Source organism: Macaca thibetana, chromosome 8 (genome assembly GCF_024542745.1).
Source record: "Macaca thibetana thibetana isolate TM-01 chromosome 8, ASM2454274v1, whole genome shotgun sequence".
Taxonomy (NCBI): domain Eukaryota; kingdom Metazoa; phylum Chordata; class Mammalia; order Primates; family Cercopithecidae; genus Macaca; species Macaca thibetana.
Genome location: NC_065585.1, coordinates 35883403 through 35903426, shown reverse-complemented (window position 1 = coordinate 35903426; position 20024 = coordinate 35883403). Strand labels below are relative to the sequence as shown.

The window sequence follows — 20024 nt, the reverse complement described above, 5'->3', positions numbered from 1 at the left end:
CATCTCAAAAAACAAACAAAACAAAACAAAAACAAACAAACAAAAAAATTAGCTGGGCATGGTGGCAGGAGCCTGTAATCCCAACTACTCGGGAGGGTGAGGCAGGAGAATCGCCTGAACCTGGGAGGCAGAGGTTGCAGTGAGCCGAGATCACACCACTGCAGTCCAGCCTGGGCAACAGAGCAAAACTCAGCCTCAAAAAAAAAAAAAAATGTTCAAATGGCACCTGATATCCTCCAGTTGTACGTCCCAAACACAGAATCTAAGATTAACGCTGATGAAATGAGTATAGAATAAGGACAACTTTGTGAGTTTTTTCTAAAGTATTCAATGGATTGTTTATTGTGAGATTTTGCTTCCTGCTTTTTTGGTGTTAAAATATCCTTTTGTTTATGAAAAGATGGGTGAGTACATGATAGTTTTTAAGAAACATCTCCACCTAGTAAACAGAAAAGTTGACAGAACTATGGCAGCTGAGTTTTATATTATAATGGCTCAATACAAAGATGTCAGGGAAACACTGAATGACCGGAAATAAAAAGGCAAACAGGGCAGTCACTGATCTATCTCCTCTCACTTTCCCAGACGTTTTGCTCCAGCAATGTAAGAGTGCAAGGATATCCAGCATACAACCTATTAATTATTTTCCTTTCCTCATACTTTCCCATGAATGGAATGCCCTCAACAATTTCTTCTCTTCTTCATATACTCAATTTATTGAGTACCCACTATGTGCCAAGCACTAGATACAGGGTAGTGAGCAAAAGGAAAACATCACTGTTTTCAAGGAACTCATAGTCTAGCGGAGGAAACAGACAACAAATCAAGATAGAATTTAAAAGGCCAATAAATACTCTCTTATGGAGAATGCAATGACGAAACCCAAAAGTGAAGGCAGGAAGGCTAGTCAGGAGGCTACTACAGTTCAGGTAAGAGATAACTCTGATTTGGACTAGGGTGGAGGCCTGGAGATATCAAAATGTGGAGTTGACCAGACTTGCTACCAAGTAGACAGTGGCTAAAAGAGAGAAACCCCAAATGACTCCAGCACAAGTGTCTGTTGGAACCAAGCTGGGCTAGTCGGCTAAAGGATAAGAGACCACAAGGAGAAGAGTCAAGAAGAGACCATGTGAAAGAATCTTAAACCAGCCTATAGTCTGAGACCCTACCCCCACCCTCCAAACATATGAGGAAATCCAGCCAAATGAGCAGAGCTTCCTAGCAGATCCATTACTGAACAAAGATGCATCAATGAGCCCAACTAGGACTAGAAGAACCACTCAGCTGACAGACCCGTAGACTTCTGAGCAATAATAACGGCTTCTTGTTTTGAGACACTGAGTTTTGGCTTCACTTTCCAATGCACTAGCTAACTAAACATGGTGATACCATCTACTGACACATGGGGTGACTGGAAGAAACACGGTGGCAAAGAGGAAAAGGAAGCAAATAAAAAGAAAAATCAAGCTTATCCTCTCTCATCCTAGTCAACTCTTACCTACCCTTCAAAGCTCAACTTAGATAGATATTAACTCCTCCAAGAAGCCTTCCCAGATCCCCAAGCTAGTTTAGGAAAGATGTTCAAGTACTATCATTGTATTTTGTACATATCCCTATCACTGCCTTCCCATATTGTTTTACAATTATCTGTTTACAATTTTCTTCCTAACGAGTTAATAGTCCTCTTATGGAAGGTGTCTTGCTCATGTTGATATCATCAGCACGTAACACAAAACATGCACTCAGTAAATAGTGCTGAATTTAATAAATCAATTAGCAAAAACTTGTTTTACACTTAAATGTTTGTTATTATAATTAACTGCAGATCACTGCTTCTCAAAGCGCGACCTCTGAAAACATGCCTCAGAATCAGCAGGGGTGTGAATTTTAAAATGCAAATCTCTGGGTTCTATCACAACGACGACACCGTTAAGTTGTAAAAACAAGAGTAAGGATATTCTACCCCGCTACAGATAAAACAAGGAGTAGCAGCGTGGGAGTAAATCGACTTTTCCTCACTATCTTCTAGAGCCGTTCTCTACCACAGAGTTCTTAATGTGCCAGGAACTGAGTAATTAAAAATGCTATGACTGGAATGTAGTTTCTCTTCTAAGAAACGGCTCTCGGTCAGAGGAAACAGGAGCTGTGGGTCCTCCAAGGAGGTGTGGTTTCTCAACGCACACGTTCACAAGGGAAGCTCCAGGAGGAAGGAACGTTCTCAGCGTCCCCCGAAACAGGAGCCAGGCTGTGAACACACAGCGGCCAGGGCCCCAGGCAGCAACCGCACGCCAGCCCTCAGCCCTCAGCTCTCAGTCCTCGGAGGCTGGGCTGCTGAGCGGAGGGGGCCCAGGGTCCCGTTACCGAAGAGCGCGCAAAGGCGGCTCCCACCAGGTTCTGGGATGGGCATCATTCCCCAGAAGAAGCGGCCTCCGTGAGTCCACCCAAGCCGGACCGGCCGTGAGGAAGGCCACGGTGGCTTCGCTTGCCCGTCAGAAAGAAAGAAATTGCGGGAAGGGTCGGGCCAGAGGCAACCGAAAGGGGAAAGGAACTGAGTACTAAAGGCGCTGCCGCTTCCCACCTGCGTCAAGCTCCAGCTGGTAACAAGGCAGCGGCTCAAGAGAGAGCTTGTAACCCTCGAAGCGGGGATCCAACAGAGGTCTCTTCACTCGTAGGGAGCAATTAGCCGCCACCTCCATCGCTTTCCAGGGTCGCAGCGTGAGAATTAATAAAGCCCTTGTTGAAAGGTCCGCGCTTCACGCCTCGCACAGAGACTGGGAAGCAGCGTGGTTCCCATCCCAGAAAACACTGCGGTGCGAACTGCCTTCTGGGAAATGTAGTGTCCGTGAAAAAGTTGAAGTTGTTGCATGCTGGGCTATGTAGTTCTCCTGGTACTTACCGCCCGCGCGATGGCAAGGTCTGAACTATCTTACCCAGAGGCCCTAGCGACCAGGAGGCGGCCCGCGCTGGTTAAATTCTCACATTATAGGCAGGGTGGCGAGACCCCGCCCCGGAAATGCGTGTTCTAGCTTTCTGTGTGCTTAGGTGCCCGAGCTACTGAGGGTCTAAGTCCGGGCAGCCGAAGAGTGTGGTAGGTAACGGTCGTCAGCGCAAGGGTCATTTCGTCGCTGGGAAGGGACGGCCCTCGCCCGCGGTGATGGTGGTGAGCTATGCCTGTGGTCCTCAGGGCCGGGACCCGGGCCCAGCCCAGGCTCCTTTCGATGTACTGTCTTTCGTTAGCGTCCCCGACCCGCGCTCGCGGGCCTGTAGGGCTCTCCGACAGGGCGTGCTACCGGAGTTGGCCTGAAGCCAGTCCTCGCTTTGTTTTCTGGCTCCTCCCCTCCCGCCTCTCCCGCTGTCTCCGCCCTGTTCTATTTTCCCTAAGAATGTCTGAACTGGGAGGGATACCCTAGCGCCCGTGTTTTACCAGTGAGAAAACTGAGGCCTTTAAGAATTAAGTGACTTGTCCAAGGTCACTATCCGTATTTTAGGGGCCAAGAGGAGATCAAGTTCAATATTCCAGGAATGGTACTGACTAGACCTTGTAGTTATTTTGAAAATGTTAACCTCCAATTAAAAAAGCAAGCATTTCCTAGTTCTTACTCAACTTCTCCTTTTCCCTGTTCCTCTCAAAAAAGAAAAAAAAATCAACTCTGAAAACTCATTGCCAGTCTGAATTTTCAATAGGCCAGATGGAAGACAACAAAAGTAATCTGAAGTTAGTGACAGATTAGGTGGGAAAACGTTAGTTTACACCAAGTTTTATTTAAACTTTTAAGTGGCTTGAATGCTTTCAAAACCTAACTTTCCTCTCCTTTTAACATCATTTTGGTTTGGGTTGTCTCTTTTTACTGAAAATTGAGGACTTTGTAAGTTAAGAATTAGTTTGAGATTTGTTTTCTCCTTATCCTACCAGCAATGTGTGTGTAAACAAACACATCCACACACTTACGTTTACCACTTGTAATTGTGGGTTCATCCTAATGAAGAGTAAAGCAAAGCACTTAGAGCCTTATCTAGTAATTTTATTTTTTTAATTAATTAATTTTTTTTTTTTTTGAGATGGAGTCTTGCCCTGTCACCCAGGCTAGAGTGCAGCGGCGCGATCTCGGCTCACTGCAACTTCTGCCTCCCGAGTTCAAGCGATTTTCCTGCCTCAGCCTCCTGAGTAGCTGGGATTACAGACGCCTGCCACCAAGCCCAGCTAATTTTTCTGTTTTTAGTAGAGACGGGGTTTCACCGTCTTGGTCAGGCTGGTCTTGAACTCCTGACCTCGTGATCCACCTGCCTGGGCCTCCCAAAATGCTGGGATTACAAGCGTGAGCCACCGCTCCCGGCCTGGTAATTTTATTTTTTTACTAATACTGTTTAATCTTTTTTGATATTTAGTTTATATGACTTCTCCCAATTTTTGGATGCAGTCTGTGCAGAAGTGTTCGGCAGTTATGTTCAGTTTTGGAGCTCCTAGGGTCAAAGTACTTGAGTTCAAAATCTGCCTTTCCACTTTCTATCTCTGTGCCTCAGTTTCCTCATCAGTAAAATACAGATTATGTTATTAATATAAATATGTAACAATACGTTCTGGGAATTAAATGTGATGTTTAAAAAAAAGCAAACCCCCACAGCATTAGCCCAGTGCCAAGCACATAAGTGTTTAATGAAAAGTAATGATATTGTTCACACACTTGAAATGTATCACCCCTTCAGTTGATAGAATGGCAAATATGTTAGGATGCCTGCCTAGAGGATTTAGAAGAAAATGCTTTGTAAATGTTCTATATCTGAAAATACATGTTGATGTCCAGGTTAGCAAGATGAACAAAGATGCGCAGATGAGAGCAGCGATTAACCAAAAGTTGATAGAAACTGGAGAAAGAGAACGGTAAGTAATAGATTGTGTTAGTAAATTACATTTTACCATCTTTAATAGTTACTTCTAAGAATCTAAACAAGAAATAAAACGTCACTGGAAGGAATTACAATTGACATTATAAAAAGTTTCTATTCCGAATATCTGGAAAAAATAATTTAGGTGTGTTAAGTATTGCAGGACTTGGAGGGAAATGTTGATGTAGAAAGATGAGCAAGAAATGGCTCTTAATTTAACAGAGAAGAAAAAGTACCTAAATTACAATTGGAGACATAATGTTACCTGGGTTTTAACAGGGAGACAACGTTGTGGAACCAGCTTCATTTACCAGGCTCTCAACCTTGAAGCAGCAAGGGCTCTTTCCACTCTCTGAAACACTCTTCCTTCTCTTCCTTTTGAGCTAATTCTAGCTCATCTATCAGGTCTCATTTATATATTGTGTCTTCAAGGAATGTTTTTAAGTCCCAAATACCTTGTTCCATGATAGCATTTAATCAACACTGTATTCTAACAATCTACTTGGCTTATTTGTATCCTCCAGTATAATCTAAGTTAACACCAAAAACATCATATACCCAGTATCTAATTTCTTGTGTGGTTCATAATTGGCCAAGTAAATATTTGCAGAATGAACAGGTTTAAAAGTACAAAGAAGGGGCTGAGGAATCAAGAAAGGCTCCCAGAGCCAGGGTTATAAAGTGAGTAAGACAAATATGTATAAGGAAGAGTGGGAATCTTTCAACTCGACCTGGGCATTACGGTGGTCAGGTAAGAGCTCACACAATAATAAGAAGTACATCTGTTGCTGACTTTATTTTTGGTTCATGGGAGTCATTAAAAGGTTTTAAGAAAGGGAAAAACTAGATCATGTTTACTCTTTAGGAATCTTACTCTGTTGAAACGGAACTTGGACTTGAAGGGGACAAGATAGATGGCAGAAAAATGAGGTAGAAGATTATATAGGGTTGAAAATGGAAAACTCCAAAAATGGAAAGGATATCTTAGAATTTTAATAAAGTGTAGAAACAGCAACCCTCAAAATGAGGAAAGAGGCATCTGTAACTGCCTTGGGTAGCTTTAGAGGATAGTACTGCTTTTAAGGAATACGGATTGTGTGTTGTTTTTTTGTTTGTTTTTTCATTCATGCAGCTTCAAGTTACTGAGTTTCTATCATGTGCCATGTCCTGTTAAGGTGTTGGAGGTAACAGTAGTGGACAGAAATGGAGTCTGTGTTTTCATGGAGCTTGCATTCTAATGGGAGGAGACAGATAAAAATGTGTAGTATGTCAGATGGTGATGAGCACTAGAGGAACAATAAAACAGAAAATAAAGAGGTGTAATATTTTAGATAGAAAAAAACAAAGAAGAAATCAGAAGGAGGCTGGTGCGGTGGCTCACACCTATAATCCCAGCACTTTGGGAAGCCAAGGCTGGTGGATCATGAGGTCAGGAGATTGAGACCATCCTGGCTAACATGGTGAAATCCCATCTCTACTAAAAATACAAAAATTAGCCTTGCATGATGGTAGGCTGTAGTCCCAGCTACTCGGGAGGCTGAGGCAGACGAATCACTTGAACTTGGAGGCAGAGGTTGCAGTGAGCTGAGATCGTGCCACTTCACTCCAGCCTGGGCCACAAGAGTGAAACTCTGTCTCAAAAAAAAGAAGAAAAAAGAAATCAGAAGGATATGAGGGAGAGCAGGGACTCTTAAGTTCCTGAGATAGGAACTTGCCTTTCATTTTTGAGGAGCGCAGGGATGCTAGGGAGACTGAGTAAATTGGGTGAGGGAGAGTGGAGATAAAGTCAGTGGCATAGCTGAGGAGAAGGCAGATCATGAAGGATCATGTGGGCTGTAATAAAGTCTCAGTTTTATTCTGAGTATATTGGGAAGGCACTGAAGGTTTTTGAGCAGCAGGAGAACTAAGTGTACAAGGGAAGAAGCAGGGAGACAACCTAGAATGCTATGGTAATATTCTAGAGAAGAGATGATGGCTTGAACTAGGGTAGTAATGGCAGAGATAGTGAGAAAGGTGAATTCTAGGTGTATGTTTTAAATTGAACCCAATAGGATTTTCTCATAGATAGGATGTGTAGTGTCAACAAGGCAGCTGAGCAGAAGGATACTACAGAGATTCCTAGTCTGAGAAACCAGAAGAATGGAATTACCATTCTCAGAAGAAGAACAAACAGGATGAAGTGGTAGAGAATCAAAAGTTGAATTTTGGCCCTATTAGGTTGAAAGACCTAATTAAATATCAAGATGAGAATGTCACATAGTGGATGTCTAGGGATAGTGAAAGTGGTTTGCAGGGAAAGAGAATTTGTTTGGGATGTGACGTTTTTAAGCTGAGAAGTTAAATGATTTAGGTTGAGGATTGAAGATTTGTAAAAGTAGGTATGGCAAAAGAATAAGAAAGTATTTGATTGCACCTGTGATGCCATTAGTTGCATATACACTGCCACATTTTTGCCATTGAGAAAAAGAAAACACTGCCAATTAAATTATGAGGGGCATGCTAATTACTGAATCATTAAAATGTGGGGGGAACAACAGTCTTACAGTCAATGAAATACCATTGTCGTTTTGTAGTTTAGAAGGGCCTGATAGACAGAGATCAAAGAAGGGGGTAGCCTGTGAAGTTAAAGGTAATGGGGGAAATAGGAGAGCTAAAGGATAAGAAGTTGAGGTTAAAGAATGGATTTTGGAATTTGAAGATTTCAGAGGTGCAGCTGCTCCAAGTTCAGTTAATACTCTCTAGATGTTGTACAAGACCCATGATATTCCTGTTGGTAGAGTACAGTAGAAAGTATGTAACGTGGCCAAAGAATAGAGATCCTTGAAAAGTATTTTAGCCCCTCCACTTCATTTAATTTTACTCATTAAATGAGACCCAGATGAAATGAAAGGCCCAGAATTTAAGTACTTGCATAAGATCAAAGGACTATTTAGCAATAGACCCAAGATTAGGCCACAGTTAAAGTTTTGTAACTGGAAGGCAGGGAATTTTTAGTTGAACACTGAAGCTTTGTTTTACGCATTGCTGTCTAAGATGTTATACATTGTTCAGTTTGAAAATACTTCTTTTTCAACAGCCTCAAAGAGTTGCTGAGAGCTAAATTAATTGAATGTGGCTGGAAGGATCAGTTGAAGGCACACTGTAAAGGTAATCAGTTTCATTTGGAAGATAAACTAATCCCATTTTTTCTGATCAGGATTGGTTTGGGGGTTGCTTATTTTAAGGTATATTGAGTACTCAAGCATGATTTTAAACAAATACGGAATTTAATCCTGTAATGGTTTCCTCTTCTCGGTGGCATATGTAGACCCAATTCCCAATTTTTAGAAATTTTATCTGTTTCTGTTAAAACAAGTGAAACATGAGCACTTAAGATTTTCTCTAGTATCAGAATATGGAATCTCGTGTCTTTCAGCAACTTTATTGTTTCTTGTGTTTTAACTTAACAAATGGAACACTTTAGGGTTGGCAAACTTATAGCAATTATCTCTCTCCTGTCTTTAACAGTGAAAATTTGAAAAATTCATCTATGAAACCTCTTAGAATGCACTTAAAAAAGTAGAAGGGAAGCTTATTAAATTACTGGGTATTGTTGATGATACCATTTGATAGATTACGCATGTCACTAAGGGGAGCCTCCTTTCTGTCTCAGCTTTTGATATAATGGAATTGGATATTTTTAATGAATCCCCATTGTATTGTAATAGTTTCTACAAATAAAAATAATAAACTATTTATATGTTAACTGTAAGAAGGCAATGCGACAAATTAGTAAAAGCATAGACTTTAAGGTCATATAGATTTTCATCACTGGAAGAATAGAGCTGGATTTCAACTCAGGGCTGGATGACTTATTTAATCTTTAAGCCTCAGTTGCCTCACCTGTGAAGTGGGAAAATGCCTAGCCCATTAGATCATTGTGAATATTAAATGTTGTAAAGCACCTTGTAGAGATCTAGTAAATATTAATTATAACACAAGTTTTCAGCATTTTACAGATGTTAGATTTGAATATTACAGTTTACGTTTATTTTAAGTGTCACAATTACGTATTAAGTTGCAGGTTATTTAGCCCAGACTTATGAACAGACTTTTATCTTTTAGATCTAAAGAATACTTGATATGTTTGTAAGGTTGAACTAAATTTTCAGTGTCCTTTTTTTAAAAGAACCAGTCTACACTCTAAAAACATGATCTTAACCCTTCCTCTATGAAAATCTTTCTTACAGATAATGATTTTAAATGATATGATTTGTTTTTTGCTTTTGCATAAGAGGTAATTAAAGAAAAAGGACTAGAACACGTTACTGTTGATGACTTGGTGGCTGAAATCACTCCAAAAGGCAGAGGTAAGGAATACAGAGTGTTTTAAAGGAAACATGCTGCAGACGTGATTTTTTTTAAATCCCTTGCTGATTCAGATTTTCTTTCTGTTTTTAAGGAAAAGCGCTACCTACATTGCCTCTTGTAAAGAGTTAAAATTGCCTACCTGCCTCCTAGCATAGTCTGGGAGTAACAAATGAGATACTAGGTTTCAGTGTTCTTGCACTCTAGGATGGTGCACCAGTGCAAGTTGATACAGTTGTTTAAACAAATAATTTTTAAAATACGGGATTCTGTAGCATCAAATATTACATGAAGCTAGGATTTATAAACTTTATCAGATGTGGCATGACTCTACTTAAATATTTAATAATTCAAAGTCTTATTCCAACCCCTGAGTCATCGCTCCTCTATCTCCTTATTAAAAATTAACGAAGGTCTGTCTACTTAAGTTCACCCTTTAATGCCTTGTTTACGGAAGGCAAAGTTAAGATAGGAAATATTATATTAAAACTGATGATGTGTAGTAAATGTCAGGACCTACATCATTGTTATCTTAGATATAACTACATTATTTTCATTTACTTTGATAAAGGAGTTGTAACTGGAAGATAAATTAGATGGTCCAAGTTTTGTCACACAGAAATTGTGAAAAGAATTTAAGTGTAAAAAGTAAATAAGTTTGAAAATTATTACTACAGAACATGAATTTTTGAACTCTGCTGGGAATAAGCTACAGAATCCCATGGTTCTTTTCAGCCATCTCTTTAGGCCTGTTTACAACTGGAAAACATGACTTTTTCTTCAAGTATGTCTCAGGGAAAGGAAAAAATAATTATTGAAAATAATTGGCCGGGTGCAGTGGCTCAAGCCTGTAATCCCAGCACTTTGGGAGGCCGAGACGGGTGGATCACGAGGTCAGGAGATCAAGACCATCCTGGCTAACACGGTGAAACCCCGTCTCTACTAAAAAAATACAAAAAACTAGCCGGGCGAGGTGGCGGGCACCTGTAGTCCCAGCTACTCGGGAAGCTAAGGCAGGAGAATGGCGTAAACCCGGGAGGCGGCACTTGGAGTGAGCTGAGATCCGGCCACTGCACTCCAGCCTGAGCGACAGAGCGAGACTCCGTCTCAAAAAAAAAAAAAAATAATAATAATAATTATTGTTCCCCTTATGAATTTATATTTTTAAATTTCTCTAAATTCTTTTTTTTGTTTGTTTTCTTCTGTGACTTACACTTAGTCTGTTAACATTATTTAGGAACCAGCTATACAAGTTAGAAACTACCCTTTGCTTCTCCTTTAATACTTAAACCTTGGCTATTTCAATGTCTTGTAGTTCCCCTGCTAGATAATGAGCAAATAAAAGAGAAGTAAAAATAGATGTTTTAATTTATGTTCTTAGTCTTCTTAGTGTTGTTAGAAGTAGACATATTTTTTAATACAGTAAAATTGCCGTTTTTATAGTGCACAGTTCTGTGAACTTTATACATATGTATAGGTTCATGTAGCTACCAGTCAGGATACAGAATAAATAGTTCCCTCACCACCAAAACCTACCTCATGGTATTCCTTTATAGTCCCATCTTATTTCAAGGCAACTGACTGATCCTGTTCTCAATCATCGTAATTTTTATTAAAATTATTTTTAGTATACATATTGATTACATTTTCAGTGGACTTGAAGTAATTATGTAGTCTTGATTTGTGGGTTGGCTTAAACAGTTTATAAAGAATAATATCTGCCTTATTTGATTTGTATAATTTTTTTATGGAGATACTGAACTGTATCTGAAGTTTTCCATTTCCCCGGAACACAAGTAAATACATTAGAAGTTGTAGTTAACTGCCCCCCCTCCCTTTTTTTTTTTTTGCATTTATGGTTTAATATTTTGAATAGATAATAGTCAAATGGGTCAAAAGTATAGCGTATAACAGTTGTAATATTTTGGATTTTTACTAGCTTGGAGTGTATATAAATGTATTATTTCAGTAAAATACAGATTACCTTCTAAAACATATGCCAGTTTATACTCCAGCTAATATAAGAGTGCTCCCGTAGTCTTGCCAACACAGTATTGCCAACACAGTGTGTATGTATACATATATATATATTTTTACTTATGTATATACTTATATGTTTGTATATTTTATGTATATATATACTTAAATATATGTATGCTTTTATATATGTAAAAATATATATACCCTTTTTTTTTTTTTTTTTTTTTTTGAGATAGGATGGAGTGCAATGGCATGATCATGGCTTACTGGCCCCGACCTCCCAGGCTTAAGTGATCCTTATGCCTCAGCCTCCCAAGTAGCTGAGACCACAGACACACACCACCATGCTCCACTAATTTTATTTTTTGTGGAGACAGGTTTTGTCATGTTGCCCAGGCTGGTCTTGAACTCCTGTACTCAGGCAGTCCTCCTGCCTCAACCTTCCAGACTGCTGGGATTACAGGCATAAGCCATCGTACCCAACCAACACAGTATATTATTGACCTTTGTATTTTTTCCTGTGATTGGTAAAATACGCTATATGAATGTGGTTTTAATTTCCTTTCTCTTCTGAGATTCAGACACTTTTGTGTTCAAGAACTCTCCTTTTCTTCATCTCTTTTGCTCACGTTCCTGTTAGCCTTTTAAACTTTTCCTTGTTGGTGTGAAACAACTGTATAGTAGAAAGATCAGCCCTTTTCTGTAAGAACATTTCCTCAGTTTTTATCTTTCGGCCTTGCTTATGGTGATTTTTCATTAAGCATAAGTTGTTACTGTGTTTTAATCAAATTCATCCATCTGTTATAGCCTCTGTATTTAAAAATGGTCTTCTTTACTCCTAGTTTAAAAGAATTTTCTCCTGTTTTCTTTCATCAACATGCAGTGCATTTAGGCATTGGATAGTTCATTTAAAATAATGAATTGCAAGAAGACACTTTTCTTTGTCAGATAACTTTACCTACTTTTTTAATTGACCATGAGGGTTATTTATGAAATTCTTATGTTGTTTACCCTGAGCAAAATGTCAGATCTTAAAGTGACATGTATTAATTGGAACCTTCTTACTCTTATTTTTTTATTTTTGTTTTTCAGCCCTGGTACCTGACAGTGTAAAGAAGGAGCTCCTACAAAGAATAAGAACATTCCTTGCTCAGCATGCCAGCCTTTAAGATTGAATTAGATTGTGTTGTTGTGGTTTTATTTCTGAAAGTAAAACTTGCCATAAATTAGAAAACAATTTCCCAAAATAAAATCCTTTTTTGTATGATGGTATACAGTTTTCAGTAATGATGTATACATTGTATTGATTTTTTTCCCTAAATGTGTTATTTTAATAAATATCTCATGAATGAGTTTGAAGTTTGCTTGGATTTTGAAATGAATGGGACTTTGTCTTTATTACTAATTCACCAAATTTGTTGAGAGCAAGAGCAATTAATGTAGTGTAAGTATTTAGTATGTACAGTTCTCTGTGTTAACAGCTGAGAAGTAAGCAACCTTTTCTGACTGCATATGGTGTATTCCTCTTTTGAGTCCCCATAATATTTTATAAATTGTAATGCCCCATCTTGTACTACAGTTGTCTTATTCGTATTGTTTATAAACTCTGAGGGTTAGGACTGGGTCGTACTCATCTTTATGTGCCTTCCTTATGCTTCAAAGAATTTACCATCTAATGGAAGAGAACATTTGCAAGTTGACTCCATATCAAGCTCCTTCCACATACTCTACTCATCCGAACTTTGAATGCAGAATCTTTAAATTGCATCCCCACATACTAAGGTCAAGAAAGAACTTAATGGGAAGTAATCTCCACCCATTAGCTTTATCCTGACATCAGGATTGCCAAATCCAATGGACTCTTGTCTATTCTTATGTGACTTCTGCTGGAAAATGTGAATGTTGACCATCCTGCCACTTGGAACTCTCTTCCCACTCCTCACATTGCTTTTTCTACCACTGGAAGTTCCTTCTATTTCTTGTGGAGTACCTTTTGCTGTCTGGGACTTGTAGATAATGGTGTTTCCTAGGGCTCCCTCCAGGGCCCTCTGCCTCACTAACTGGATATACTTTTCCTGGGCAAATCCCAGGAAACTTGCGTCAGACCGTGACTTCAAATACAGGTTGATAAATTTGTGTCTCCAAACCAAACTTCATCCTAGACTCCAGACCCAGAGACCCAACTGCTATGGATCAGCTTTTTAGGATATCCTCACTTCAAACTGACCTTACCTAAAATAATGACTTTTTCCCGCAATAACTGCCCATGCTATATTCCGTATTTCTGGATGGTACCTCCTCCCTATATAGATTATCTGAGGAGCTTACCGAAATGCTGATTCTGAAGATGAGGGGCATGACTTCAGATTCTGTATTTCTGCCTAGTACCCAACTGGTGCTCATGCTGCTGATTGAGAACCACTTTTGAGTATAGCAAGGCTCTAAATTATCCACTGCGTGCCCTCATAATTGTCTTACTTCAAGTCCAGATTATTGCAGTAGACTTAGTATTTCTTTGCCGTAGTTGATTTGTGCCTGCTCCAGTATCTGTTCCACCCTGTTGCCTAAGTGGCCTTAGTAAAATTCAAGTCTGGTTATTTTATTCCCCTGCTTGGAATTTCTCAATGTAGAATGAAACTCATTCAGCATTAACACCTAGGCCCTTCTTGATCTGACATCTTGTTTCTCTAGTTAGACTAAAGAATCCCCACTATAAAGTTGTTTCATCCCTAAGTACCTTTGAAAATCCATCAACCTAGAAGCTCGCTTTCTCATTTGTTTCTCATCCTGTTTGCCCTTCAAACTTCAGCTTTAGTTGCTAAAACATTCAGACATTCCTCTATCTGACTTAGAACCCACGCCCCCACTGGGTTTTTTTTTTTTTTTTTTTTTTTTTTTTTTTTATAGGAAGCAGCTATGCGTAATTCCTCTTCAACACAGTAGTTCTTGAAATTTTGCAGGCCTCTCCTGGGGAGGAGGAAATGGCTTCTCTGACTGTATGATGCTTATTTGTGGATGAATGGGCAAGGGAACAAATGAAGGAACAAACAAGTGAATGAACAGTATGGGAGTATTGAAAGGTATAAATTGGGTAGAGCTGAGAAAAGGATTCAAATTGATCTTTGTTTCACTGTTCCAAACACAATTTCATCTTTCTGATGAATTTAAAGTGTAGTCTTTGAACCAACTAGGTTCAATTATGTAAAGTTTTGAGCCTGAGACAAGCACACAATCTCAAAACCTACCCAAATGAGTTTTTTGTTTCACTTCATCTCTTGTAAAACAATGTTCTAAAGTAAGTGATAGGGATGCTCATCATTCTGCTACCTGTCATCACAATGAAAACAAATAGTACACAGGAAAGGTGAGAAATAGAGGATAGTTCTTATTTCACAGTACTGTATATGGAAATAAACCAAATTTGCTCATAGAGATGCTATTTTATTACCTCAAAAATATATAAAAATGAAAACATTATGAAAATATTTTAAAATGAGATTTAAAAATAACTGAATTGAGAACATCACAGCAATTTAGAATACTAAGGAGCATAGCTTTAAAATGATAGTGCTGAGAACTCCCCACCGCTACCCCACCACCTATAGGCTTCTTTGACATCTTACAAATGTTCTCTAGTTTGTATCTAGAATCACTTATATCTTTCAAATAAACCAACTTTGTGAACATCTTGACTCACATGATTGATTTCTGTAAACTAGGAATATATTCTTTAAATTCTTGCACCCTTTCATGCTCAGTGTTGGAAATTCAATAGGATTATTGTTAAATGACTGTACAGGTGAGTAAAATACTAATTAGGATTACTGTAAGCTTCTCGTATAGGATTAAAGAAGACCCAACTAAATTGTTTATGTAATCACTTTGCTTTGGCATTATAAGTGTATCATTTGGTTGAGCAGTGCCAAACCAGGAAATGGTGATACTGGGGATTGGTAATTGGATATGGGACTTTTCATAACTTGATCAAAAGCTCCATCCAACTGAAGAGAGCTATGACAGCTGTTCAGTAGCTGATGTTGGAAATGATCCTCTGTGTGTGTGTGTGTGTGTGTGTGTGTGTGTGTGTGTAAAACCCATCTTGTAAATGACTCATGTTACTCAATGACTTCATAAAACCCCTCATGTTTACCATTAGAAATCACACAAAAGTCATTGGATGAATCTGCCAAGGAAACTAATGGGTGCAATTAATGCAGGTTCTAGTCTCATCTCTGGTACTGAATTACCAGGTAAGACTGACCCTTCTGCCTCAGTTTCCTTATCTGCATAATATGTCTGATAGTGCTTACCTGAAAGGAATGCAAATAAAACAAATATTATTAATAGAATAAACAAAAAGTAATACGGATTCAAGTTATTTTATAAATAATTTAAAAATATAAGATTATTTACAGTGTGTTTTCTAGTTGTTCAGAGATACAGTACGTGAATTACGCTTGTGTGGAAAATAGCTACTTTTATTTTTTAGGAATGCCTAATATTAATTAACATAATATCTACAAAAATGAAGATGAACAATAACTTGATTGAAATAGAATAAATATCACTATAGTAGAGCACTTAGTCATTTTTGCCTTTGTTCTGTTATGAAGTTCTCTATGACATGGACTGCATCTTATTTATCTTTGAATTTGCAATGTCTAATAAATTTCTGATAAGTAAGTGTGCAAAAGAGAAAAATTTGGCATGTTCCAGTTTATTCCAGGCTTCAAATTATATTTGATTATACTGTCATCAGCCACAAGAGGGCACTTGAAGCCAGTATTTTGGTCCTCCCTGGGGCTCTAACTGAATTGTGTATTCTTTCAAACAGATCCGCTTCCAATTCAGTCCAGCCAGCCAGCTTTTTCAAGATGAAAGTGTTACTGAATTAAAACTTAATGTGAGGACTTCAGAAAGTGCTTCTTGTATAAATTAAGATGAAGCTACTGTGTGATGTAGATATTGTTTAGCTGGGATCGTTTTCTGAAGTCAATTCAGCAATTCAAGCAAGAAGATGATTTAAATAGCATACACTGCTACTGAAATAGTCTATTTCACTTACTTTATCAATAATAATAAAAAGCATAGTAAATTCTTAATGAAAATGAAAGAAAAATAATTTTCAGTGTTTATTTTCCTTGCTGTACCTTTCTCATAGCCTTTTTTTTTTAAAATTTATTTATTATTATTATACTTTAAGTTGTAGGGTACATGTGCATAACGTGCAGGTTTGTTACATACGTATACTTGTGCCATGTTGCCGTGCTGCACCCATCAACTCGTCATTTACATCAGGTATAACTCCCAATGCAATCCCTCCCCCCTCCCCCCTCCCCATGATAGGCCCCGGTGTATGATGTTCCCCTTCCTGAGTCCGAGTGATCTCATTGTTCAGTTCCCACCTATGAGTGAGAACATGCGGTGTTTGGTTTTCTGTTCTTGTGATAGTTTGCTAAGAATGATGGATTCCAGCTGCATCCAAGTCCCTACAAAGGACTCAAACTCATCCTTTTTTATGGCTGCATAGTATTCCATGGTGTATATGTGCCACATTTTCTTAATCCAGTCTGTCACTAATGGACATTTGGGTTGATTCCAAGTCTTTGCTATTGTGAATAGTGCTGCAATAAACATACGTGTGCATGTGTCTTTATAGCAGCATGATTTATAATCCTTTGGGTATATACCCAGTAATGGGATGGCTGGGTCATATGGTACATCTAGTTCTAGATCCTTGAGGAATCGCCTTTTTTAAAGGTAATAATATTCATATTTTCCTTTTTAAATCTGCATCACTTTATCAAAACACACACACACACTATGAATAGAGCCTTACATTATGCCAAAACCCTGTGGCCACTGAATGAATGTTGACTTTTGATTACAATGGTAAAAAACGTCAATAAACTAAGGCATGTAGAACCTGCAGTCCTGGTGCTGCGTTGTTCATTAAGTAATTTTGAGTACAGGAGTTGGTGTCAGTGCTTATCACATCCATTAATGCCTCGCCTTTGTGCCTGGGATTACTAGAATTAAATGATAAAAAATGGCTTTCAGTTGCCGTATAACTTTTTACCTTAAAATATTTTGTTGAGGGCACACCCTTGATAATTTATCCCTCATAGACAGCTATGTATATCAAACTTGGGCTTTTGCTTAGGCTAAGAGCTACAGAGTAGAATACTGGAAATAGAAATGTTTATTAAACCATACCTGCCTGATATGCAGGTAATTTAAGTAATGATATATATTGTCTGATTTGAGGAGCATTCAGTTGGGCTGAGTTACTGACAGTATGTGAGTGAGTGCTCTGGTTCTCTTCTCAGTTCTACCATTAAGGTGGTTAATAATTTCATTACTCATTTGGGAGTTCATGTGACAATTGCCTTTCAACAATGTATCTCAGATTTGCTAGGGATACTGGCAATATAATCAAGTAAAAGAATTATGGGTGCTTCTTTCAAAGGTGTGACCTAAAGTCAAAGTTATAGTAAAGAACTTTACAAATCCATGTGTATATACACACGTACGCACACACGTGGATTTGTGTATATGCTGTACTATTCTTCTAGTAGTGGTACTCATAAAATAATTTTGTATGTGGAGTCTATCACCCATATTTCACCTCCTACATAAAAATTGGACTTCCAGGTAAACAGACATATTTGCTGATTAGTTGCATTTCCTGTGTTTTTGATCTAATTATTTCATTTTGTGAAGACTTTTTGAGACCTCCATTGAACCGCCCCTTTATCATTATCATTGCTCCCCGCATGCTCTCACTTCCCTCCTTACCAGCTTAAATTTCGTCATTATTAAGCTTAAAATTGATCGGTTTATCGTTAGAACCTCCTCACTATTAACCTTAACTTCTCTCTGTTTTCTAACCACACACAGTCCTGTCTAAACCTCGCTACTCTGAAAGCCTAGTCCATGCATACACATGTTTATCTGAACTTTGTTGAAGAAAATTACACAACCCTTCCGATAAGTCTCATTTTAAAATAAAAATCACTACATTGTGAAAAAACAATTGGCATGGATTTCTCAAAAAGAAGTCAATGTCATGAAGGAATGAAACACTAAAAAAAAAAAGAGAGAAAAGTAAAAGCAAAGGCAGGGTTTGTGCTAGATTAAAAGAAAGATATATTAAAGTTTAAAACAATGTGTTATCCTTGATAAATAAACAAAACGCAACCAACTAAAATGTTATTTGGACATTTGGAAAACTGTAAGCATGGACTGTAGTTTCAGTGTTAAATTTCTTGAGTCTTACACTTGTATTTGTGAAGAATGATCCTGTTTCATCTTGAAGTATTTAAGGATGAAGTGCCACATTGTAACTAACTCTCAAATGTTTTAATAGCAAAAACTGGTACTATATGAATAGACTATGAATAGAAAAATGAACAGAAAAAAATTATATATATGGACATAAAGATTTAAAATGTGAATCCAATAGAAGTTTATATACCTACTTATTGTAAATAAGTTTAAAATTTTTCAAAATACAAGTGTGATTTTTTGCTTCATTTTAAAAATGAATAAAATATTACATAAAAATATTTTCTGGTTTGGGTACATTTAATATGTATGGAACAATAATACTATATGTCAGCATTCCTTTTATATCTTTGGATAAATGTTTTATATTATATATGTAACTTGCCTTTATTTTCTATGTTTTCAAAAACCACTTTATTGAGGTATGATTGACATGTAAAAAGCTATACTTATTTAATGCATATGTCTCAATGAGTTTGGGGATAAGTATATACCTGTGAAACCATCACTACCATCAAGGTCATAGACATATGCAGCATCTCCCAGACTTTCCTCCCCCCACCCTTCATTATTGTTTGTGTGTGTGTGTGTATGTGAGTGCTTGTATGTAGTAAGAACACTTAACATAAGATCTATCCGTTTAGAAAATTTTAAGTATACAATATGGTATTGTTAGCTACAGGCACTGTGCTGCATAATAGATCTCTAGAATTTACTAACTGAAACTTGGTATGCTTTTACCATCATCTTCTTGTTCCCCATCACCCCAGCCCCTGACAATCACTCTACTGTCTGCTTCTATCAGTTTGACTATTTTAGATTCCACATATAGGTGAGATCATACAGTATTTGTCTTTCTGTGTTTGGCTTTTTTCACTTAAACATTGTATCCTTTAGGTCCATTCATGTTTTCACAAATGGCATGATTTCTCTCGTTTCTCAGACTGAATAATTCTCGTGTGGAGGAGGGTGGATAGATGAATGTGGAGGTGTGTATTACATTTTCTTTCTTCATTTATCCATCGATGGACACTTAGGGTAATTCCATATCTTGATTACAGTGAATGATACTTTAATGGACAGAAGGGGCAGACACATATTGAAGATCCTGGCTGGGTGCAGTGGCTCATGCCTGTAATCCCAGCACTTTGGGAGGCGAAGGTGGGCAGAACGCTTGAGCCCAGGAGCTCTAGACTAGCCTAGGCAATATAACAAAATCCCATCTCTACAAGAAATTCAAAAACTAGCTGGGTGTGGTGGCACACGCCTATAGTCCCAACTAATTGGGAGGCTGAGGTGGAAGGATTGCTTGAGCTCATGAGGTCAAGACTGCAGTGAGCCATGATTGTATCACTACACTCAAGCATGGGTGACAGATGAGACCTTGTCTCAAAAAAATAAAATTCTGATTTCAATTCCTTTGTATATATACCCAGAGGCGGAATTGCTGGATTATATGATGGTTCTATTTTTTAACATTTTGAAGAATCTTTATACAGTTTTTCATCATGGCTGTACTAATTTAC

At 38.1% G+C, this 20024-nt stretch overlaps 3 protein-coding genes across 4 annotated transcripts in view; 2 read left to right on the top strand and 1 right to left on the bottom strand.

Moving 5' to 3' along the window:
• NUDCD1 (NudC domain containing 1) overlaps positions 1-3011 on the bottom strand; it is a 92312-nt gene extending 89301 nt beyond the window's left edge. Inside the window, exon 1 of the mRNA XM_050801380.1 lies at positions 2579-3011. Within this exon, the coding sequence (XP_050657337.1) occupies positions 2579-2696 (118 nt within the window). The 5' untranslated portion in view covers positions 2697-3011. The remainder of the gene's footprint in view (positions 1-2578) is intronic.
• Positions 1-20024, top strand: part of EBAG9 (estrogen receptor binding site associated antigen 9) — a 1013262-nt gene that overhangs the window by 779675 nt on the left and 213563 nt on the right. The gene's annotated exons all lie outside the window — the stretch shown is intronic.
• Positions 3010-12570, top strand: ENY2 (ENY2 transcription and export complex 2 subunit). 2 transcript variants are annotated; one of them, XM_050801393.1, is made up of 5 exons: positions 3010-3088; positions 4803-4879; positions 7961-8031; positions 9159-9233; positions 12304-12570. In XM_050801393.1, exons 2-5 carry the CDS (start codon positions 4812-4814, stop codon positions 12378-12380), a joined length of 291 nt encoding a protein of 96 aa, XP_050657350.1. In that variant the 5' UTR covers positions 3010-3088; positions 4803-4811; the 3' UTR covers positions 12381-12570. The 2 variants fall into 2 exon arrangements, with proteins under 2 accessions (XP_050657350.1, XP_050657349.1); XM_050801392.1 differs by having other exon boundaries at positions 3020-3160.